This window comes from Plecotus auritus (genome assembly GCF_963455305.1).
Source record: "Plecotus auritus genome assembly, chromosome: 1".
Classification (NCBI taxonomy): domain Eukaryota; kingdom Metazoa; phylum Chordata; class Mammalia; order Chiroptera; family Vespertilionidae; genus Plecotus; species Plecotus auritus.
Window position 1 is genome coordinate 203735195 of NC_137770.1, and position 25137 is coordinate 203760331.

The 25137-nt window shown below is 39.6% G+C and overlaps 1 protein-coding gene across 6 annotated transcripts in view; it reads right to left on the reverse strand.

The window, feature by feature from the left end:
* Positions 1-23211: 23211 nt before the first annotated feature.
* YTHDC1 (YTH N6-methyladenosine RNA binding protein C1) overlaps positions 23212-25137 on the reverse strand; it is a 34196-nt gene continuing 32270 nt past the window's right edge. For all 6 annotated transcript variants that reach the window (XM_080684978.1, XM_080684977.1, XM_080684980.1 and 3 more), the window contains one exon: positions 23212-24217. In XM_080684978.1, coding sequence (XP_080541104.1) covers positions 23993-24217 — 225 coding nt within the window. In that variant the 3' untranslated portion in view covers positions 23212-23992. The remainder of the gene's footprint in view (positions 24218-25137) is intronic.

A 25137-nucleotide genomic window follows, 5' to 3' on the forward strand; every position in this document is an offset into this window, starting at 1 on the left:
ACCCTAATACCAAAACCAGATAAAGACAACACAATGAAAGAGAATTACAGGCCAATATCCCTCATGAATGTAGATGCCAAAATCCTCAACAAAATTCTAGCAAATCGGATCCAGCAGTACATCAGAAAGATCATACACCATGACCAAGTAGGGTTTATCCCAGGAATGCAAGGATGGTTCAATATCCGAAAATCAATAAATGTGATACATCACATAAACAAATTGAAAGATAAAAATCACATAGTCATATCAATTGATGCAGAAAAAGCATTTGACAAAATCCAACACCCTTTCTTGATAAAAACTCTCAACAAGGTGGGAATAGAAGGATCATACCTCAACATAATAAAAGCTATATATGATAAACCCACAGCTAACATCATACTCAATGGGCAAAAACTAAAACCATTTCCCCTAAGAACAGGAACAAGACAAGGATGCCCACTCTCACCACTCCTGTTTGACATAGTACTGGAAGTATTAGCCATTGCAATTAGACAAGAAGAAGAAATAAAAGGCATCCAAATTGGAAAAGAAGAAGTAAAGCTGTCCTTATTTGCAGATGACATGATATTGTACATAAAAAACCCGAAAGACTCTATCAAAAAAATAACAGACTTAATAAATGAATTCGGCAAGGTAGCAGGATACAAAATTAAAGCCAAGAAATCTATGGCATTTCTATACACCAACAGTGAACTTACAGAAAGAGAGACTAAAAAAGCAATCCCATTTTCCATCGCACCAAAAAAATTAAGATACTTAGGAATAAACCTAACCAAGGAGGTAAAAGACCTATATGCGGAAAACTACAGGACACTGAAAAAAGAGATAGAGGAAGATGTAAACAGATGGAAGAACATACCATGTTCATGGATTGGTAGAATCAACATCATCAAAATGTCCATACTACCCAAAGCAATCTATAGATTCAATGCACTCCCCATTAAAATACCAACAGCATATTTCACAGACCTAGAACAAACTCTCCAAAAATTCATCTGGAATAAAAAAAGACCCCGAATAGCCACAGCAATCCTGAGAAAGAAGAACAAAGTAGGTGGGATCTCAATACCAGATTTCAAGCTGTATTACAAAGCCACTGTCCTCAAAACAGCCTGGTACTGGCACAAGAACAGACATATAGATCAATGGAATAGAATAGAGAATCCAGATATCGACCCAAACCAATATGCGCAATTAATATTTGACAAAGGAGGCATGAGCATACAATGGAGTCAAGACAGTCTCTTCAATAAATGGTGTTGGGAAAATTGGACAGATACATGCAAAAAAATGAAACTAGACCACCAACTTACACCATACACAAAAATAAACTCAAAATGGATAAAGGACTTAAACATAAGACGGGAAACCATAAAAATACTAGAGGAATCCACAGGCAGCAAAATCTCAGACATATGCCAAAAGAACTTTTTCAGTGATACTGCCCCTAGGGCAATGGAAGCCAAAGAGAAAATAAACAAATGGGACTACATCAAAATAAAAAGCTTTTGCACAGCAAAAGAAACCATCAACAAAACAACAAGAAACCCCACTGTATGGGAGAACATATTTGCAAATGGTATCACTGATAAAGGTTTAATTTCCAACATCTACAGGCAGCTTATACAACTTAATAAAAGGAAGATAAATGATCCAATAAAAAAATGGGCAACGGACCTAAATAGAATCTTTTCGAAAGAAGACAGAAGGAAGGCCAAGAGACACATGAAAACATGCTCAAAGTCACTAATTATCCGAGAGATGCAAATCAAAACGACAATGCGATACCATCTCACACCTGTCAGAATGGCTATCATCAACAAATCAACAAACGACAAGTGTTGGCGAGGATGCGGAGAAAAAGGAACCCTCGTGCACTACTTGTGGGAATGCAGACTGGTGCAGCCACTGTGGAGAACAGTATGGAGTTTCCTCAAAAAACTGAAAATGGAACTCCCATTTGACCCAGTAATCCCACTCCTAGGAATATATCCTAATAAACCAGAAACACCAATCAGAAAGGACATATGCACCCCTATGTTCATAGCAGCACAATTTACAATAGCTAAGATTTGGAAACAGCCTAGGTGCCCGTCAGCAGATGACTGGATCAGAAAACTATGGTACATCTACACAATGGAATACTATGCTGCCATAAAAAAGAAGGAATTACTACCATTTGTAGACACCTGGATGGAATTAGAGAACATTATGCTAAGTGAAATAAGCCAGTCAATGAAAGAAAAATACCACATGATCTCACTCATTTAGGGATAATGAAAAACATTATAAACTGATGAACCAAAAGATAGTTACAGAGGCAGTAAAGCATCAAACAGAGTGTCTAATTACAGCGGGAAGTTTAGGGAGAGGTGGGGGAAATAAGAGATCAACTGAAGGACTTGTATGCATGCATATAAGAGTAACCAACGGATGCAAAACATTGGGGGGTGAGGGCAGGTATGGGAGTGGGGTGGGGGGGGCAATGGTAAGATATGTACACATATAATACCTTAATAAAAATTTGGAAAAAAAAATACATTGTGCTCAGTAAAAATTAACCATTTCATGCTGATAATTAAGGTTACCATGAATAGATATTTGTATAATATTTATAGCAATAATATAAATTTTACAGAAGTTTAGAATGGAATATATGCCAGAAAAAAACTTGCTAAGATGTAGGAACACATGATACAAAGAGTTATATAAACACTTTACAAATGGTTCATAATTAGCTTGTGAGGAATTTAAATATTCAACACTTTAAATTCAATTTGGATTCAAAAATAAAAAAGGTTAACACTACAGCACACCCTTGCCACAGTAAACAGTATGGAATTACACTTTGCATTATGGATTTATAAAGTCTGCGCAAGTAAGAATTTCCGCTGATTCTTCAACTATCACAAATTTGGATGTTACATCACTCTGACTTATACTTATTTTTGTTTTCATGCATGAGCAAAGTTCTCAAAGTTACCCTGTCCTGTGTCTTCCCAGATACCGCCTTCAAACCTCCTAGAGCTTGAAGAAGCTCAGAATAGTCTTGTAAGTATATACAGAATAACTACCTGGATTCAAAATGGCATGAAAGTAATTCCTAGAGATAGGAAGTAGGGGCCACTATTTTGTTTGGTTTAATTGTTTCTGTTAATCAATCCAAGTTTACAGTGAGAATTGACTTCCTGCATTCACAGCATTATCTCTCCAGCCTGACTCCATCAGTGCCCAAAGAGGAAACAAGAAGAGGGAAATAGACTGAGAGGACTACATATAACCCATCATACATCGCTAGTGAAAATGGGTTTTGTACAAATGTTGCTTTCCACTGCGGAAAACCTAAGCCATAGTGGAGAACCTCCAGAAGGAAAACTATCTTGAATCTCTGAATGTTTGCAACTGGAGTTTTTGACAACTCTGACAATAAATTCAATCTCCCAACAGGGACAAAAGTCAAGGCATCTACCTATTCTACTCCTGGGTTTTGTCTGATTAAGCCTGAAGCAGTACACTAGGACAAACTTGTCTATGCCTGAAATGAAGCACATCAGGCTGTTGGGAAAGTACAATCCCAAACCAAAGAAGTCCTGAGGAATTCTTAGCAGTCAAAACAGAGGGGATGGAGGAATAGATAAGGCCTCTTTCTCCCTGATACTCTGCCCGGAAGAGTAACAAACAAGACAACTTCTAATCTGCATACAACACAGAGACTGATTTTTTTTTCAGATTCAAAAGGAGGATCAAAATATGACCCAAGGATCAAATGGGGTTCAGATTGCTTAACTTTGTCGGTAATGAAGAGCCTTAGAAGTGAAGCCAGTTTCACTGACATAGCTCTCTGGCCCTAGAAATCTAACATGCAACTATTACCAATTCTTTTTTTTTTTTTTTTTTAAAGGATGGCCAGTGACCCACAACAGGACCAACAGGAACGCCTAGTCCTTTTTTTTTTTTAAATATATTTTATTGATATTTTACAGAGAGGAAGGGAGAGGGATAGAGAGTTAGAAACATCGATGAGAGAGAAACATCGATCAGCTGCCTCCTGCACACCCCCTACTGGGGATGTGCCCGCAACCAAGGTACATGCCCTTGACCAGAATCGAACCTGGGACCTTTCAGTCCGCAGGCCGACACTCTATCCACTGAGCCAAACTGGTCAGGCTATTACCAATTCTTTCTGGCAAACCTCCCTCGAATTTGGGAATAAACAGTTAATGAATGAAAATACAAGGTGGGTCATGATCATATTTAATAGCCTATAAGAAATACTAGAAAGATGGGTCAGTGCCCAGGGTGAAAAAAGGTAGAGTCAGGTTTAGGCCTAAGGTGATGGATTAACAAAGCACTATGGGAAATGAATATTCACATAGTAACTGACGTGGCATAAAAGTCTATGATCTTTTATAGTACATTCAGTTAAAAAGGAAGAAATAGAGTAGATTAGGGCAGCAGGCCCAGAGTTTCCTTCTCCACATGTGTGTATACAGACAGATGAAGGACTCATCCTGTCACAGCTTCCTTTTCTTGTATTCCCTCATGGTTTCTAAGACAGAATTTTTTACTCAGCTGAATCAGACCTCAAGGTATCTATATCCCAGCTGGTTACAATGCAAAAGGTAAAATTAAGAACCACTTAAAAGTTTTTGTATTGTAAGTTGACCCTTTAAGTCTCTGAGAGAAACTTCTTGTGAGATTCTGGCCCTGAGATTAGTGACAGGACACTTATAACATTTGTACCGTCTTCTCTGCTGCCCCCATGAATATATTTCTGACTTTTAGAATTTCTAAATAGTTGTTTTTAATAAATCTTTATTGTTCAGATTATTACAGTTGTTCCTCTTTAACCCCCCATAGCTCCCCTCCACCCAGTTCCCACCCCACCCTCTGCCCTTAACCCCCGCCACTGACCTCATCCATAGGTGTACAATTTTTGTCCAGTCTCTTCCCACACCCCCCCCTCCCCCTTTCCCCCGAGAATTGTCAGTCCACTCCCTTTCTATGCCCCTGATTCTATTATATTCACCAGTTTATTCTGTTCATCAGAATTTTTTATTCACTTGATTTTTAGATTCACTTGTTGATAGACATGTATTTGTTGTTCATAATTTTTATCTTTACTTTTCTTCTTCTTCCTCTTCTTAAAGAATACCTTTCAGCATTTCATATAATACTGGTTTGGTGGTGATGAACTCCTTTAGCTTTTTCTTATCTGTGAAGCTCTTTATCTGACCTTCAATTCTAAAGCTTCGCTGGGTAGAGTAATCTTGGTTGTAGGTTCTTGCTATTCATCACATTGAAAATTTCTTGCCACTCCCGTCTGGCCTGCATAGTTTCTGTTGAGAAATCAGCTGACAATCATATGGGTGCTCCCTTGTAGGTAACTAACTGTTTTTCTCTTGCTGCTTTTAATATTCTCTTTTTGTCTTTTGCCATTGGCATTTTAATTATGACTAGAGGCCCAATGCATGAATCTTCATGCAAGACTGGGCCTTCCTTCCCCTGGCTGCCGGCACCGCCTTCACTCCGGCCGGAGCCGCCTTTTGGCTACAGCCTGGAGCCACCTTTCCACCTTCCTATGCTGCCCAGAGCAGCTGGGGCAGTGTGGAACGCCTGCATCATCGCCATGGTGATGACACAAGCATCCTGCTCTGCCCCTGGCCGCTCAGCGCCTGCATATGCAAATTAGCTCACCATCTTTGTTGGGTTAATTTGCATACTCACTCCTGATTGGCTGGTGGGCATCACGAAGGTACCGTTAATTTGCATCTTACTCTTTTATAAGTGTAGATGTGTCTTGGTGTGGTCCTCTTTGGATTCCTTTTGTTTGGGGTTCTCTGCTCTTCCTGGACTTGTAAGTCTATTTCTTTCACCAGGTGGGGGAAGTTTTCGGTCATTATTTCTTCAAATAGGTTTTCAATATCTTGCTCTCTGTCTTCTTCTGGCACCCCCATAATTTGGATGTTGGTACACTTGAAGTTGTCCCAGAGGATCTTTACACTATCTTCATATTTTTGGATTCTTTTTGCTTTTCCGGTTGGATGTTGTTTGCTTCTTCGTATTTCAAATCTTTGACTTGATTCTTGTGATCCTCTAGCCTGCTGTTGGATCTCTGTATATTATTCTTTATTTCAGTCAATGTATGTTAAATTTCTAATTGGTTCTTTTTCATATCCTTGAGGGTCTCACTAAATTTCTTATAGGTTTCTAGAAGATTATTGAGTAACCTTATAACCGTGGTTTTGAACTCTATATCCAGTAGTTTGCTTTCCTCCATTTCTTTCATTTGTGACCTGTTTCTTTGTCTCCGCATTTTGGCTGCTTCCCTGTGTTGATAGAGTGGCTTTGTGTGCTAGGTGTCCTATAGGGCCCAGTGGCTCAGCCTCCCTAATTACCTGAGGTGGACACTCTTGGTGCACCCCTTTGTGGGCTGTGTGCACAGTCTTGTTGTAGTTAAGCCTTAATTGCTGTTGGTATCACTGGGAGGAATTGACCTCCAGGCCATTTGGCTGTGAGGATCAGTTGTGTCCACGTTGGGAGAACTTCTGTGCTGAAAACACCCTGATGGGGCAGGACTTGCTTCAGTGGGGCTTTGGCGCTCACTGAGTCTGCCCCCTGAGTGTGTCTCTTATGGATGTGAAGAGTTGTACTCTGGATGGTCTCACTCTGACCACTGGGTACACTGGCTCTTGGATCTACAAGCTGGTGCAAAGTCAGCCTCTGCCTGAGGCCACCCAGCAGGAGCCACAGAGAAATCTGCAGATTTCTCCTCTTTGTTTGGGGTTTGGAGGTGCCCAGATGAGGCCCAGCTGTGAAGCAATGCAAGCTGCTGTCCAGCCTTGGGCCTTCTTTTGGAGGCTCTGGGGCTCTCTGACCCAGTTTGTTAGGTTTTAAATTACAAAAGACCTGGCCATTCGTATGCAAAAGCCTCTGTGCACAGCTTGGATGGGGTTGTAAATTGGGTGAGGCAGGGTCTCAGGGAATCACCAGGGTGGAGCAAAGAGCAATAGCTGACTGTCAGCCCTGCCCCAAAGAGGTCCCTGGGTCCTGTGTCCTGCGGCACTGTGCAGGAACAATGATCGCTGCAAGCACCTCTGAGAGAAAGCCGCCCTTGTGTTCTGGCCCCATGCCAGACAGTCCAGTTTCTCTCCGTATGAGTCTAGGTCCCCAGAGTCTCACCCGGAACTGGAGTTTAGAGCAGTCGGGAGCTTGTATCTCCCTCCCGATTGAAAAAGACAACACATACCCAGTTGCCAGCCCCTTTCACGCACGCCTCCGTACCTCTGCACTTCACTTCTGCACCTCCGCACCTCCTCCCAGTCTCAGTGTGCTTTTCTCTTTCCTTCTAGTTGTATAACTTCCACTCAGCCAGCCTTCCCGTGGTTCTGGATGATATCCGTTTTGTCTTTTATAGTTTTGAAGTGGTTGTGGGAGGCAGCAAGTTCAGGTGTTTACCTATACCACCATCCTCTCTAAATAGTTTTTATACTCATCTTTCTCACCCCATTCCATTCTTGTGTTAGCTGCTTTTTCATCTCTGAATATTTTAAACATGCTTATTTTTAAATCTCATTCTTATTTTTGTCTGTCTGCAATCCTCAGGTACAAATCATCCTATTTTGTATCGTCTTCATTTTTTCATGTGGTTTTTATGAATTAATCTTTAGTAGATGTTGCTTTCTGCAAAAATTCCACATGTCCCCTGCATTGTAAAAGCATCCCTTCAAAATGGCTTTGTCTCTGCTACAGTGTAGAGCAGTGGTTCTCAATCTTTTTAATGCCACGACCCTTTAATACAGTTCCTCATGTTGTGGTGACCCCTAACCATAAAATTATTTTCGTTGTTACTTCATAACTGTAATTTTGCTACTGTTATGAATCCTAATGTAAATATCTGTATTTTCCAATGGTCTTAGGTGACCCTGCTAGCGGTTCTCAACCTGTGGGTTGCGACCCACAGGTTGAGAACCACTGCTGTAGAGCCTAAGACCATCGGAAAACACAGATATTTACATTATGATTCATTAACAGTAGCAAAATTACAGTTATGAAGTAGCAACGAAAATAATTTTATGGTTGGGGGTCACCACAACATGAGGAACTGTATTAAAGGGTCGTGGCATTAAAAAGGTTGAGAACCACTGGTGTAGAGGATTACCAGTTCCATTACAATTTAATTTTTTTTAGCCTAAAATCACTGCACTCTATAGAGCAAAATTTGATTCCTACTATTATAAGGCCCTTATAATTTATTCCTCCCCAAAGCCATTTTTAAAATAGGTCCCACAAACATATACTCATGGAACTCACTCTTGGTGCTAACAATAGATGGATATTCTTTCTTCATTTTATAGTTGGCTGTGTATATTGTTCTATGTTGTCTTTTTTTCAGGATGTGTATGCAATTGAAGCAGAAGTGGAGAAGAGTTGAGTCATTTTTTATCAACTCAGTCCACTACACTGAAGAGCACTCTTAAATGTGTGTTTGTGGGAGGGGTACTCCTTTTTAATTAATAATTTTTAAAAATTGTATAGCATTATAGTCAGATGTCTCATATACTTTAGAATTAGTTGAGAATTCATCTGTAATGCTGCATAAGTCAAATTTATAAATTGTTTCATGTGCACTTGAGAAGAATGTATGTACTCAATTTGGAGCTGCAGGATTCAATAGATGACTCTTAACTTTTGTTGCCAAAATAATCAACTTTCATACTAATTTGTATTTCGTCTACTAGTTTCTGAGGTATATTTTTAAAAATTTTTCTTGTGAATTCTTTCCATAGAAATGTTTCTGTTTATCATATTTATTATTATGCCTATCTTATTCTACTTTGATATTAATAGTATTGCATTAATTTTCACTTAGTCAGTATTAGGCTAAATATGTATATATATGCATATATATACATATATACTGTATATGAAGCAATTTTAGGTCACTTTGTATTAGTTATTTCTCTTATAAACAAAAATAAAAGCTGCATTAAAAACTGGGGAGGCGACAGGAGCAGGGTAGAAAGGGGTCAATGGGGAAAAAGAGGGGCATCTGTAATACTTTCAACAATACAGATAAATTTAAAAATATCTGAAAATCTGTTTTTAATTTGTTTACTTAATTCATATTTAAGTTAATGTAAATTTACTATGTTACATTAAATGTAAATGAATATATTACATTAAAATTAGTTTGTACTTATCTGTAAAATTTAAGGTTTAATTTACCATGTTTTTGCTTGCTGCATCCTACTTTTTCTGCCTTGCTTTTTGTTAGGATAATCAAGATGTTTTTATTCTCTAGGCTGACAATAAAAGTTATACATACATATAGTTCCCAATTCTCTCTACTAAGAGGACCTAGAAGCAATGATCTCCCAGTAGCAATGAGCACACCTAGTATACAGATCTTAGTTTCTAGATACTATTCCTCAAGAAAGGAACAATGGCTTTTTGGACAAATGATTGAGTTTAGTCCTCAGGTAAGAAAAGTACAAGTGTCCTAACCAGTTGGCTTAGTGGATAGAGCATCGGCCTGTGGACTGAAAGGTCCCAGGTTTGATTCTGGTCAAGGGCATGTACCTTGGTTGCGGGCACATTCCCAGTAGGAGGTATGCAGGAGGCAGCTGATCGATGTTTCTCTCTCATTGATGTTTCTAACACTCTATCCCTCTCCCTTCCTCTCTGTAAAAAATCAATAAAATATATTTTAAAAAGAAAAGTACAAGATGGCTTCAGAAAATAAAGTACACAAAATTATGAAAAACAAGTTAAAAGGGACAACTACAGGAATTCCCAATGAGTCAAATATGGAATTATTTCAGCCACAAAATTAATAATAATAGTTATGAACTATTACAGAATAAATTTTTAAAATTCATAAATCTATAGTGATAAAAAGAAAAATAAATAAATAGAGGAAAGGGGGTGCTTTTCCTTATGATAGTCTTTCAATTAATTATTATCAAAGAAATTATGAATATAGAAATTACTGTTAGATAAACACCATCATATTTGTTTCATGTAAGAATTATCTATCAAGAAAAACTAAAATTAGAGAGCAAAAAGCATGATGATGAACAGTATTTACAATCTCAAAGTATCTCCTCACAAGATAATTTCAAAAGGAAAAATCATAACTTTACAGTGCAGAACATTGCAGACATCATCTTAATCAAGTGATCAAAGTTAACATCACCACTAATAAGATAGATTAACATCATATACTTCCTGAAAATGATGTACTGAGAAAAGCACATCACTCCTGTGGTATTCTTGCCAAAAATACATAATTTGAATCTATATATATAAAAGACTAAGTGACCGTTACAACCAGAATGCCTGACAGTTGGACATCCTCTGAGGGATTCCAGATTGCAAGAGGGCACAGTTGCTATGATGCACACTGACCATATACTCAGCACAGGAGCTGCCCCCTGGTGATCAGTGCACTCCCACAGGGGGAGCACTGCTCAGCCAGAAGGCAGGCTCATGGATGGCGAGCATAGCTGCAGTGGGGGGAGCCTCTCCCGACTCTGCGATAGTGCTACCAAGCTGCAGTGGCAGGCGCAGCAGGCCGTGATGAGCACGAGCGGTGCGGCACCCAGCCCCAGCTTGGGCTCCTTCCTGGCCACCTGCTGCTTGGCACACTGCTAAATACCCAAAGGGGTCCCAGATTGTGAGAGGGTGCAGGCCAGGCTGAGGACCCCCACCCTCGGGCACAAATCCGTGCACTGGGCTTCCAGTTTAATCATAAGAAAACCTAAATTAAGGGTTATTCTACAAAATAACTGGCTAGTAATTCATCAAAAGTGTCAAAATTAACAGTCCCCCCCTCAAAAAAAGACCAAGGGATTATCCCAGATTAAAAGAGACTATGGAGTTTGGAGGCAAGATGGCGACCGGCAGGAAGGTAGGGAGGGAGAGTGTGTGAGAGAGTAAGGGAGCAATAGAGGTGTGTGTGGACGTGTGTGGGTATGTGTGTGAGTGAAATAAGGACAGTTAGATCCTACAGTTCTTCCAGGGGGCTGCCAACCTGGGCAGTCTTAGATGGCAAAACCCCGTGGCCACCACAAACACTCCGGGAGGACACCGGCGGCACAGAGACCACACCATCTTGAAGAACAGAACTGTTTGAGACTAGGATCCTAGCCTTGCCACCACCCAGTCTGGTCTCAGAAGCAAACCAGGACCCTACAGCCACTCTGGTAGAAGACCTGCCACCACAGCTGCAGACCCAGGGACACCAGGACTCCAGGCACCCGGCCGCAGATTTCTGTGAGTCACAAAGCCGACCCCTCCCCGGCCACCCCCAGGGTAGTGACATAGAAACTACCAGACCCCAGCGGCACAATAAGGCTTTCTGCACACACAAAGCAGAGGTGACTCTGCCTGACTTTGAGCCTTGGTGTCACACACAGGAAGTTTGTTTCCCGTGACTAGTCTCCGCACCCAGGCAGGGAGACTGAGCAGAATTCAAGCCTAGCCGCTCACCCCTAGGGAGATGGTCTTCTGCAACCAGATCCCGCGCCCACGCAGGGCAGGGAGACAGCGCTGAACTTGAGCCCGGACTTGTGAACTCGGGAAATTCGTTTCCCACAACTCATCTCCGTACTCAGGCAGGAAGGCAGTCCTGAATTTGAGCATAGGTGAATGACCTTGGGGAGATTGTCTTCTGCGACCAGATCCTATGCCCACACAGGGAGACAGTACTGAATTTGAGCCTGGGGGTGCAAACCCAGGGAGTTTGTTTCCCATGACCAGACCCTGCACCTTAGCAGAGAGGCTGCGGTGAATTTGAACCTGGATGTGCGGTCTCAGGGAGTTTGTTCCCCACGACCAGACCCTGTGCCCACACAGGAAGGCAGCGCTGAATTTGAGCCTGGGTACATGGACACAGGGAGTTTGTTTTCCACAGTGCACACCCGTGTGACCAGACCCCACACCCACACTAAGTGGCAGTGCCACCTCACTTTGATTCAGGGCAAGCGCACACAGAAGGCTGTTTACCACAGGGCAGAGGTGGACCTCCTGCCAACACAGTGCAACTGAGCAACCTGGTCTCCCGGGCAGATCGGGGACCCTGAATCTCCACACAAGAGGCAGCATTGACCACCAGTGACTAGACTCCGTTCCTCATTATGTGCGCCTGAGATCCCCGATTCCCAGTACATTCACACTAAGAGCCAGTGACTCCAATTCTTGGCGCATGTGCACACAGGGACCTGATTCTCAGTGTGAGGTAGCACCAAGAAACAGAGACTCTGATACTCGATTCTCGGCATGGACACAGGGAGCCTCTGACTCCAGACACGCAATAGGGGACTTTGATTTTTGGCACACCCAGTGGGTTCTCTGTTTCAACGTGGCAAGGCAGGGTCCCTGATTCTAGGTGCACACACGAGGCCACACTAAGCGCCTGTGACTCTGACGCAGGGCGAGTGTGGTTCCCACCAAACAACAGCAACCGCATGTCTTGGTATCAGAGCTCTTCAGTGACACTTGGTGGGTGCAAAACTCCCACTACACACGGTCCAGGCTCCCGCAACTCGACATCTGAACGTTCTGGTGATAGTCAGAATGGGGAGACAACAAAGCAATCCCCAGAGGAAAGAAAAGGAGGAATCGCCAAGTAAGGAAATTAGTGAAACGGAAGCATGCAACATGACAGAAAAAGAATTTAGAGTAATGATCATACAGTTTACACACCGGATGGACGAGATAATCAACAACTTATGCAAAAATCAGGAAGGAATGAAAAATGATATAGCTACAATCAAAAACACCATGGAAGGCTTCAACAGTAGACTAGAAGAAGCAGAGGACCGAATCAGCGAGTTACAAGATCAAGTACAGAAACAAGCCCAATCTGAACAGCAACTAGAGAAAAAAATTAAAAAGCAGTAGGAGAGCCTAAGGGAGCTTTGTGACAATGCAAAATGAAATAACATACGTATAATAGGGCTTCCAGAAGGACAAGAAGAGCAGCAAGGATTAGAAAATTTATTTGAAGAAATAATGACAGAAAACTTCCCTGACATGGGGAAGAAAAATGTTACTCAAGTACAGAGAGTCCCAAGCAAGATGAATCCCAAAAGACCCACACCAAAACACACCATAATTACAATGGCAAATGTTATTGACAAAGAGAGAATCTTAAAGGCTGCAAGAGAGAAACAGAGAGTTACCTACAAATGATCCCCCATCAGATTATCAAAAGATTTCTCAACAGAAACACATCAAGCTAGAAGGGAATGGAAGGAGATATACAAAGTGATGCAAAGCAAGGGACTCAATCCAATACTCTATCCAGCAAGACAATCAATCAAAATTAAAGGAGAAATCAGGAGCTTCATAGACAAAAAAGGCTAAGGGAGTTTATCCCTACCAAACCAGCAATGCAAGAAATGCTAAAGGGAATGCTGTAAAAAGAAGAAACAAAAAGGTAAGAAGGAACACAGCCTCAAAAAATAAAAATGGCTACAAACAAGTACCTTTCAATAATAACTTTAAACATAAACAGACTAAATGCTGCAATCAAAAGACATCGAGTGGCTGAATGGATAAAAAAAATGACCCATATATATGCTGTCTACAAGAGACCCACCTCAGAACAAGGGACTCACACAGACTGAAAGTGAAGAGATGGAAAAATATCTTTCAGGCAAATGGAAATGAAAAAAAGCTGGGGTAGCAATATTTATATCTGACAAAATAGAACTCAAAGTGAAGGCCATAACAAGAGATAAGGAAGGCCACTTCATAACACTAAAGGGATCGCTACAACAAGAGGATATAACCCTGGTAAACATATATGCACCCAATGCAGGAGCACCCAAATACATAAAAAATCTCCTGGAAGATACCAAGAGAGAGATAGACAACAATACAATCATAGCAGGGGACTTTAATACACCACTGACATCACTGGATAAATCCTCTAGACAAAAAAATCAGCAAAGAAACAACAATCCTAAATGACTCACTAGATCAGATGGACTTAATTGACATCTTCAGAACATTTCACCCCAAAACTGCAGAATATACATTCTTCTCAAGTGCACATGGGACATTTTCAAAAATAGACCACATACTGGGGCACAAACAAAGTCTCCCCAAATTCAAGAAGATTGAAATCATACCAAGCATCTTCTCAGACCACAATGCCATAATATTAGAAATAAACAACAATAAAAGCAATCCAAAACACTCAAACACTTGGAAGCAGAATAGCATGTTATTAAATATTGATTGGGTTACCAATGAGTTCAAAGAAGAAATTAAAAACATTCTGGAAACTATAAAAACACAACAATCAAAAACCTATGGGACACAATGAAAGCAGTCCTGAGAGGGAAGTTTATAGCTCTACAGACCTACTTCAAAAAACAAAAAAAATGGTAGTAAGTCATCTAACTCTACAACTCAAAAATTAGAAAGAGAGCAACAAGAAAAGCCCAGAGTGAGCAGAAGGAAGGAGATAATAAAGATTAGAGCAGAAATAAATGACATAGAGACCAAAAAAACAATACAAAAGATCAATGAAACCAAGAGCTGGTTCTTTGAAAGGATAAACAAGATTGATGAACCTCTAGCCAGGCTCACCAAGAAGCAAAGAGAGAGGACTCAAACAAAATCGGAAATGAAAGAGGAGAAATAACAACAGACCCCACAGAAATACAAAGGATTGTTAAAAAATATTATGAACAACTCTATTCCAACAAACTAGACAACCTAGAGGAAATGAACATATTCCTAGAAAAATACAACCTTCCAAAACTCAATCAGGAAGATTCTAAAAATCTCAATAGGCCAATAACTATGGAAGAATTTGAAGCAGTCATCAAAAAGCTTCCAGCAAACATAAGCCCGGGGCCAGACGGCTTCACAGGAGAGTTATACCAAACATTCAAGGAAGAAATAAAACCTATCCTCCCTAGACTATTCCAAAAAATTCAAGAGGAAGGAACACTTCCAAACTCATTCTATGAAGACAGCATCACCCTAATACCAAAACCAGATAAAGACAACACAATGAAAGAGAATTACAGGCCAATATCCCTCATGAACATAGATGCCAAAATCCTCAACAAAATCCTAGCAAATCAGATTCAGCACTACATCAGAAAGATCATACACCATGACGAAGCAGGATTTATACCAGGGATGCAAGGATGGTACAATATCCGCAAATCAATAAATGTGATACATCACATAAACAAATTGAGGGGGAAAAATCACATAGTCATATCAATTGATGCAGAAAAAGCATTTGACAAAATCCAACACCCTTTCCTGATAAAAATTCTCAGCAAGGTGGGAATAGAAGGATCATACCTCAACATCATAAAAGCCATATATGATAAACCCACAGCCAGCATCACACTCAATGGACAAAAACTAAAACCATTTCCCCTAAGAACAGGAACAAGACAGGGATGCCCACTCTCACCACTCCTGTTCAACATAGTACTGGAAGTACTAGCCATTGCTATCAGACAAGAAGAAGGAATAAAAGGCATCCAAATTGGAAAAGAAGTAAAACTGTCCTTATTCGCAGATGACATGATACTGTACGTAGAAAACCCTAAAGACTCCATCAAAACATTATTAGACTTAATAACTTAATTCGGCAAGATAGCAGGATACAAAATTAACGCCAAGAAATCTATGGCATTTCTATACACCAATAGTGAACTTACAGAAAGAGAGACTAAAAAAGCAATCCCATTGACCATCGTACCAAAAAAATTAAGATACCTAGGAATAAACTTAACTAAAGAGGTATAAGACCTATATGCGGAAAACTACAGGACACTGAAAAAAGAGATACAGGAACATATAAACAGATGAAAGAACATACCGTGTTCATGGATTGGTAGAATCAACATCATCAAAATGTCCATTCTATCCAAAGCAATCTATAGATTCAATGCAATCCCCATTAAAATACCAATGGCATATTTCACAGACCTAGAACAAACTCTCCAAAAATTCATCTGGAATAAAAAAAGACCCCGAATAGCTGCAGCAATCCTGAGAAAGAAGAACAAAGTAGGTGGGATCTCAATACCAGATATCAAGCTGAATTACAAAGCTACTGTTCTCAAAACAGCCTGGTACTGGCACAAGAACAGACATATAGATCAATGGAATAGAATAGAGAACCCAGAAATCGACCCAAACCACTATGCCCAATTAATATTCGACAAAGGAGGCATGAACATAAAATGGAGTCAAGATAGTCTCTTCAATAAATCGTGTTGGGAAAATTGGACAGATACATGCAAAAAAATGAAACTAGACCACCAACTTACACCATACACAAAAATAAACTCAAAATGGATAAAGGACTTAAACATAAGACGGGAAACCATAAAAATACTAGAGGAATCCACAGGCAGCAAAATCTCAGACATATGCCGAAGGAACTTCTTCACTGATACTGCTCCTAGGGCAATGGGAAATAAAGAGAAAATAAACAAATGGGACTACATCAAAATAAAAAGCTTTTGCACAGCAAAAGAAAACATCAACAAAACAACAAGAAAGACCACTGCATGGGAGAACATATTTGCCAATGTTATCGCTAATAAGGGTTTAATCTCCAACATTTACAGGGAACTCATACAACTCAACAAAAGGAAGATAAACAATCCAATCAAGAAATGGGCAACGGACCTAAATAGAGACTTTCGAATGAAGACAGAAGGAAGGCCAAGAGACATATGAAAACATGCTCAAAGTAACTAATTATCCGAGAGATGCAAATCAAAACGACAATGTGGTACCATCTCACACCTGTCAGAATGGCTATCATCAAGAAATCAATAAATGACAAATGCTGGTGAGGATGCAGAGAAAAAGGAACCCTGTTGTACTGCTGGTGGGAATGCAGATTGGTGCAGCCACTGTGGAGAACAGTATGGAGTTCCCTCAAAAAACTAAAAATGGAACTCCCATTTGATCCAGTATTACCACTTCTAGGAATATATCCCAAGAAGCTAGAAACATCAATCAGAAAGGATATATGCACCCCTATGTTCATAGCAGCACAATTTACAATAGCTAAGATTTGGAAACAGCCTAAGTGCCCTTCAGCTGATGAGTGGATTAAAAAACTGTGGTACTTCTACACAATGGAATTCTACGCTGCGCTAAAAAAGGAATTCCTACCATTTGCAACAACATGGATGGAACTGGAGAGCATTATGCTAAGTGAAATAAGCCAGTCAGAGAAAGATAAGTATCATATGATCTCACTCATTTGTGGAATATAATGAACAACATAAACTGATGAACAAAAACAGTTCCAGAGACAGAGAAACATCCATCAGACCATCAAACCTCAGAGGGAAGGTAGGGAAGGGTGGGGGTAAGGGGGAGAGATCAACCTAAGGACTTGTATGCATGCATATGGGCCTAACCAATGGACACAGACAACAGGGGGTTGAGGGCATGAGTGAGGGGAATGGGGGGAATGGGGGAAGAAGGACACATATGTAACACCTTAATCAATAAAGAAATTTTTAAAAAATTTTAAAAAATAAAAGAGACTAAGGAGATATGACAATGAAATGCAACATATGATTGTGGCTTGCAACCTGATGCAGAAAAAGGTTAGTGGGAGAACAGAAAAACCTGAGGTAGCCTCATACTGTGGGCCCTGCACCATACCTAGACCCACCTCCCTGCCTCCCCACATTGAGTCCTTTTCTAAAGAAACTGAAATAGTCTGGGATGAAATAAAGAAACTGGAAATGATGTAACATCCAAGTAAAGCCTTTCTCATTCTGACTTTATGGGTCACCTTAGGTAATGTCCAGTAATACATATTCAGCGTAAAACTCAAAGCCAGCCAAACTCAAAGTCCTTCACAGGTACAAAGACATTCCATGAGTCATTCTATTGCTTCATTTTTAAATATAAACATCAAACAAGAGATGAGCACACATTTGGAAAAAGCTAATAAAATGGCAGAGTAAGCCAAAATAAATAAATACACACACACACACACACGTCAGAATAAACAGACATAGTGAACAAGATAATTTTAAAAGAAAAAGTTTAATCCTATTAGCAACCTCAGAGATAGTGAAAAATATTTCATCCACATAAAGAATAATATACTGCAAAATGCAACAAGAGATTAAAGAGAGGGATCTTGTCTATTTCACAACTATTATATTCCATCTTATACCTTTGCTGCCCATTGTTTGGTCTACTTTTTGGTGTGGCAAGGAGCTTTACACAATTATGTCAGAGCAGACCTCTCACCTTCTGCACTAAGGCTTCTTTGACATCACTGCGTGAAACTGCTGTAGGAACATACCTAAGACACCTCAGGTGGTCTTTTGTAGGTCTATACCAGTGGTTGGCAAACCACGGCTAGCGAGCCACATGTGGCTCTTTGGCCCCTTGAGTGTGGCTCTTCCAAAAAATACCATGGCCTGGGCGAGTCTATTTTGAAGAAGTGGCATTAGAAGTTTAAGTTTAAAAAATTTGGCTCTCAAAAGAAATTTCAATCGTTGTACTGTTGATATTTGGCTCTGTTGACTAATGAGTTTGCCGACCACTGGTCTATACCATACCGTACAGCATCTTACTGGGACCCAGTGGGCTTAATTCCAGTGATGTCACAATGATGATTAGCTTGTAACATAATTTACTTTCCTCTCTTCCTGTTTCACCCTTCCCTGACCCCTACTCTGCTGGAAACCAAGATTAACAGTAATTAATATAAATGGGAGGAGTCCACCAGAAGGCTGGGTTTGGGCTCCCCTTTGATATTCACAGGGTGAATATTTACATTTTATTACCTACTGCTGACTCAATGGCCTAAAGCAAACTCCCCCAAACCTGATAATCTGTTTACTAAACATTACCATTGATATGTCTGTTTGCATTCCTAAAAGGCAATTGTGTATTCTAGTAAATAAAAGCAGCTGGGAAAAAGAGACTCAGTGGAACTTGACTTCTATAGTTGAGCTTTTCCCTGGCCTCCCTGTATAATCAAATTAATATTTCTTGTGTATCCATTTGTGCATCAGCTTTCTCCAAGCCTTTGAACCGGAAAGCCACACTGGCCGTGGCTTTTCACACTACTCCTATACCCTAGGCTTTTTCAAAATATTGCATTCTGATTCTTTTCTCAGGCTCTGCTTTCAGACCAATACAGTTTGTACCAGAACTGCTTCTGATTAATACACCTACAAGATGAGACTTGGATAATTCACAAGATAACTGGCAATAACGACATCATTACTGGTAACGTGCAATGATGATACCTCCTAGCACTCCTAAAATCACAATTTAGAAGATTCACACAGGGGAGCGAGGAATTGGGGTGAGGTACACAGGAATGTGAAGTATTGACTTATTGGCAGTATGGGATACAATGGTAATTATGTAGTTTATAGAGTGAAAGGACTTTATTAAGTCTTAGAACATTATTAAAATGGCTCAGTTTAAAGAAATATTAAACCAAAATATGCTGTGAAAGTAAAAAATATTATTTAGCAGTGTTTAAAGAGACTTTTCTTCTGCAGCAGCAGCATACCAGGTTTAGAATTTAATTGCAAAGACAGCAGAGCTACAAAGGAAACACAATTCACAACCTCAGGCAAAGTCAGTGCCCAGGTAGAAAAAAAATGAGACCCTGACACGAGGTCAGGGTAGGGGGGAGAACAAACCTGAAAATCTTGCATCACCAGGTTCTTCTGGGTTCTGCTCTGAGGAGGTAATGGAAACACTTCTATTAAGGGTCACAGGGAGGTTTCCACTGAACTTAAAGCTATGACTACTTCCACATGGTCATTCTGGACTCCTCACATCAGTGGGACAGTGGGCAAAGAAATGCAAATGCAATTATCAGTGGGGATTATTGACCCTGACTAATCACAATGACATGATAGGAAATGAAGGGGCTTATCCAAGACCCAGGAGATGCAGAGGGGTGCCTAAAACCCAGAGGGGTGGTTAACTCAGTGCCCAGTGATAACTCTGAGTGCGCTTGCTGCAACCATGACCCCAGAAGTATAAGGAACCTTGGGAATAAAGGCTGATGTCATCCCATCAGGCTAGCAATTTAGAACACACCAATAGCTGGCACTGAGAGGGAAATAGGAATTTGTAATAGAGGAAGATGATAAATACTATTCTCTCAGCATGACTTGCAGTAGTAGGGATAAAAGCCTGTTTTACTAACTTTTCCTTGTAAATGTTGAATTTGGCCATTATATTGAACTCTGACTGGATTTAAGTGAGGGTTATCAAAAAATAAGAGCATTTCAAAGGTGGATTACATTGATCACTTTTTTTTGCCCTAACTCACATCTTCACTCCTCCCTCTCCACTCTTCCAATTTCCTTCAGCCATTGCCTTCACGGTCAACTAGCTTTCCCTTGAGGAGACAGCAAGACACCATCACTTTTCAGCTGCACTGCACAATCTACTTTCTGCCACTGTCTGTCTCTGATGTTACTGTGTGGGACATCTATGAGAAGCTGCATTGATTTTCACTACATGAATACCAACTAGTGCTGTTATCACCATATACAACCCTTGACCAATTCTATATAATAAAAGGTTAATATGCAAATAGACAGAATGGTGGAACAACCAGTCGCAATGACATGCACTGACCACCAGGGGACAGACGCTCAACACAGGAGCTGCCCCCTGGTGGTCAGTGCACTCCCACAGGGGGGCACTGCTCCGCCAGAAGCTGGGTTCACCGCTGTCAAGCACAGCAGCAGTGGCAGGAGTCTCTCCCGCCGCCGCAGCAGCACCAAGGATGTCTGACTGCAGGTTTAGGCCTGTTCAGACAGACATCCCTGAAGGCTCCCAGACTTTGAGAGGGCACAGGCCAGGCTGAGGGACATCCCCCCCCCCCCCCCCCTGCCGCCAAGTGCACGAATCCCATGCACTGGGCCTTTAGTAGGAGATAAAAGCCAGTCAAAACATTCTGGTCTCTACCATTGTTCAGGGGGACCAATATCTATGCACCATTTCAGATATTCCTGGCAGGATAGAGACCAATTATCCACAGCAATGACCAGCTCAATGACCTGGCCTTGACTTTCCTTCCTTCCTTGTTCCACACTCCTGTTTCATAGGATTAGTTCCAGAAATAAAATACTAGCATGCAAGCCCTTCTCTGTTTCAGCTTTCTGAGGGAAACTTGGTTGAGACAGCTTTAGACAATAAAAATATAATTGCTAAAATTAAAATACATGAATCAAAGGACATGTTGAAACAACATAAAGGAAATCTCGAGTGTAAAAAAGGCAAAAAAAAAAAATGAAATAAAGGGAGCACTAATCTAGGTCCAGTTAAGACAAATTGAATAAAAAATTAAAAAAGGAACTGAAGTCTAAAGAGAAGAAAATTAACAAAACAATGCAACGAAGTTTTCCAGGGTACAAACAGGTATATGATCATCAAAAAGAAATGGCTAATTGAGAGCCAACCTGGATGAATATTCATTTTTGTGAAATTTCGAAGGATATGTGGAAGATCCGAGAAGGGAAAAAACCTGATTGCCTGAAAGAAATAGAAATTGCACCATCAGTCTTGTCATCAACTGGAGGATATCAATGTCTGTATTTCTGAAGAAAAATATTAATCTAGAATTTCAACTTTCTCCAAATTATCAAGTGTCATAAAATAATTTCAAATATTCTAGGAATCAAATAAACATTTTACCTACGTCAGGGTGAATATACTAGAATATATAACACAAAAATCTCCCTAATGTGCCCAGCCGCATGGCTCAGTTAAATGTTCTTTCCTTTCGGTTACACTTGGAGATTTAAAATAAATCTGTAGGCTTTATTTTTCAAATAGGTAAGTAAAACGACAACAGAACTGAAACAGACTCACAGAGAATATTCTGATGTTTGCTAGATGGGAAGGGGTGAAAAAAGTGAAGCAATTAAGAAGCACAAATTGGTAGTTACAGAATAGTCATAAAGTATTGCATAGGGAATATAGTCAATAATATTCTAATAACTATGTATGATGTCAGATGGATACAAGATTCATTGGGATAATCAATACATTATATGTCTAATCACTGGAGTATATACCTAAAACTAAGATAATGTTGCATGTTAACTATAATTAAAAAAACAAGCAACAATGAAAAACAAAAACTATTTCAGGCTTCTGAAATGCAGGAAATACTTCCATCCATATTGTATACAAATACCATTTTCTACTAAAATCACAATGCATAATTTTATAATCAGAATACAGCTGATTAAAACCTCCAAAGAATAGAGAATGCAAGGGAAAATATTCTAAACTAGAGGCCCAGTGCACAAAATTCATGCACAGGTAGGGTCCCTAGGCCTGGCCAGTGATCAGGGCCGATCGGGCTGCCAGCCAAGGCCTTCCTTCCCTGGCTGCTGGCCAGGGCCTTCGTTCCGCGCTGCCCCCTGGTGGTCAGTGCACATCATAGCGAGCAATCGAACTCCCAAGGGGACACTTGCATATTAGCCTTTTATATATATAAAAGATTACAGTGAAAACATAAAAGCAAACTGAGTTTAAATATCCTTCAAGAGTATAGTTCCTGGGTTCCCCTGTTCAGACCAATAAATATAGATTAAATGTCAAATTGAGCATAATTATACTACTATGAAGACAGAAAAATAAGTGGTCAAATATTCAAATATGCCAAGCATTTAAATATTGAACCTAAGCAAGCCCAAAATTTCAGGTATAACCCAAGAAACTGAAATGTAAAAAAATCTTTCTTAAACTGCTTTTTTATGTGGCCCTCTTTTTATATGGCTTGCTACTATTGGGACGAATTGATGGTTAACTTAAAATGTGTAACTATTAAGAGGGTTACATTTTTAAAGTAAAGTAGAAAAACATCCATAAATTAGCTCACTTAACAAATATGATTATGAAAGAAAACCTGAAATAAGCAATCATGTGACCAGAGTAGATCCTAAAATGTTATCAGATAAATGCTTAACCAAAATCTCAACATAATTCCACTGTGTACCATTAGTTCTTACATTAGAACTAGAAGTAAACTTTTAATATAATTGGCCCAGGTCAATTATTCCTGGCAAAAATGCAAAAACAGGCAAATGGGTTCCTACAATTACTAAACACAAAACATTATTTTATGTCTACCAATGCATAAGAAAACAAACTTGCATCAAGACAAGAAAGAAATACAACAGATAGTCAATCTTTACCATTTTATTTTATACAAAACAGTAGCAATGTAGAACGTGGGAATTATCTTCTTCTGCCACACAAGCAAGTTGTGAACATTCCAAGCCAATGTTTACAGTTTGGAGGGGAAGGCTAAACAATAGCATCAACCATGCTACTGAACATAGGAATTTTGGAATTTTTTTATTGAAAAAGATTAAAAATTAGGTCGCAATGTCTTCATAATATTGCTCTCATCATTGAAGACTGAAGAAAAATAAAAAGTCACTTAAGATTTAAAAAAGGAGGGGAAGGGAGAAACCAAGAGGCTGCTACAACACTGCCATAGAGTCAAACCATCATACTTCAATAATTGCATACTTGATAGCAGCATTATTTTTACTGAACCGTGTGCAACTACATGTAGAAACACATCAAAGCAAAATATCATGGCAGTTATCAATCAAAATCCAAAGGAAAGAAAGCAAACAAAAAAATAACTCTAGGATGAACACAGTATAAGTAGATGAACATTTATGGAGAATAAATCAATATCTACATTCGTGGACTGTTCCATTCTGCCCCCAATAAAAGTGTCAACTCAAATTGTCAACTGTGCATTTTTTGGAGGATCTGAGTTTTTCCAGTTCTTATTATACTGCATGCTTGGAACAAATAGGGTCATAATAAATCCTTCTACACAATGAACTTTAAGTAGACAGCTGAAAATAAATTTACTACTTGTAAACACACACAAAAAAAAATACAAGATTTTTTTTATCTTTAAACAATCAGTGCTTCCAAAAGCTCATTATCTTCTGTATCGACCTCTCTCCCCTCGGTCTCTGTCCCGATCACATAATCGTTCTCTTTCTCTCTCTCTATCACGTCCTCTATCTCGCTCTCTGTCTCTTCTGTTATCTCTGGGGCGGTCTCGCTCTCGTTCCCGATCTCTTTCACGGGGTCTACTTCTCCGACCACTGACAACAGCTTGTGTGCGACGAAGGAAATCATCCACCCTCATATCATAATCATGCTAGAAAAGGTAAAAGAAATTGCTTAGGTATGTCAAAAATTGAATGGAATATCGAGTCACTATTGTAATTATTGTCTTGTAGAAAGAATGAATCTAGAGAAATGCACTAATGCAGTAATTCACAGAATGTAATTCTGACATTTAGAAACAGGACTCTGAGGTTTTAACTAATTAGGTATCTACAATAGAGGATTATACCTATCTCATGGATAAAAATCATTTCATGCAGTTTCTGAATGTAACTTTAAGACTTTTCCATCCAATCCCTTTAAAAGAGATTTAGGCCAAAGTAATCACCTACTAATGACCATCAACCACATCATGCATATATGCTGACAATAATGCTAAATATCATCAATACTTTCCTATAACAGGTAAACCCTACTGATGATAATTTTCTCCTTTGATTCTACAAGCTAACTTGAACCAAACTCTAAACTCTTAAAGTGAAGTTAGGAATTCTCACAATCCAGATTTCAAACTAAACCACTATTGATGACAGTTTATGAAATTTGATAGAATTTTAAGAAAATATATACTTCTGGTAAGATTCTGGAATCTATTCCACACAAAGCTAGTAAAACACAAAAGGCTGAGGAGGACAAAGGTAAGATTAACAACTGTCTGAGATGCAAGTGGTCATTGTCACTAATTCTAAGCTTGACCCCTGCTCTAGCTTTCTACTCTTACTTCTCACCTTTACTTAGTGACTTTTCCAAAGTCAGCATAAATATACAGAAAATTAAAAAACACAATTCTACCTTACCACCTTTCATATATGTATTATATAAACAGTCAGCTGGGATTCTTAAACTGAACATTAAAGGTCCTAATATGATATGATTTCGAGGATTATCATTTTTGTTAGAATAAAGAAGTGATTTTCAACTGGTGTGCCTTAAAACTTGCAATACCTATTT